At 43.2% G+C, this 787-nt stretch overlaps 1 protein-coding gene across 1 annotated transcript in view; it reads left to right on the top strand.

The window, feature by feature from the left end:
- Nucleotides 1–147: 147 nt before the first annotated feature.
- Nucleotides 148–787, top strand: part of LOC119591987 (vicilin-like seed storage protein At2g18540) — a gene marked incomplete at its 5' end in the record, with an annotated part of 14341 nt that continues 13701 nt past the window's right edge. The window contains 2 exon segments of the mRNA XM_037940751.1: nucleotides 148–401; nucleotides 572–619. Of these exon segments, the coding sequence (XP_037796679.1) occupies nucleotides 159–401; nucleotides 572–619 (291 nt within the window).

Consider the following 787-nt stretch of genomic DNA (forward strand, 5'->3'; position numbering starts at 1 on the left):
CATTGATAATATTATTAACATTATTATCATGATCATGTTAGAATGACTTTTCCGATGACAGTGTATCTGTTGGCAAGTCTTCACATTATCTGAAAGGCCTTTTTTAGCGAAGACTCTGATCGCCGCTTCAACTCGGACAACTTTCAGGTGCTACGGCCATGCATTTGGCAGCCTACAAGAAACACCTGGGAACGCTGGAAGCTCTCGTGGCGAGCGGGGCCGACGTGGATTTAGTCAACGATTTGGGCAACACGCCCCTTCACGACGCAGTTTCAAACGGGCAGCTTCTCGTGGTGGGCAAACTGGTGGGTCTCGGGGCATCCGCCAGCAAGAAGAATAAGAAAGGGGAGACGCCGCAGGACCTGTTGGAGAAGACGCCTGCTGTTAAACTCTTCTCCGTGGTAAATACAGGCGGCGATAAGACATGATGATACGGACCAAGTTTTGATTTTTGCTGTCGTTCATTGTGCCCGAATGTGCTATTGTTAGGCTGGAAACTGGCTAGTACTTATTTTAATGTCATTTATTACAATGCACTATATTTAGCCAACTAAACCGAGTTACTTTTCAGGCAAAGGAATTAGCTGCGGCCGACAAGGAAAGGAGAAGGAGCATGCAGGTTAGTTCTTAAGGGTCAAATTTATTCATAAAGATCAAGTTATGTGTGCATAAATATTGCTATCGAAAAGGAAAATGAATTAGGTAGTAATGGAGGAACTGAAATGTGTATAGGTAATGAAATTTAAACATGAAGTTGCATGGTATAGAGTAAGAATAATTTGACTAC

This window comes from Penaeus monodon, chromosome 29, assembly GCF_015228065.2.
Source record: "Penaeus monodon isolate SGIC_2016 chromosome 29, NSTDA_Pmon_1, whole genome shotgun sequence".
Classification (NCBI taxonomy): Eukaryota; Metazoa; Arthropoda; class Malacostraca; order Decapoda; family Penaeidae; genus Penaeus; species Penaeus monodon.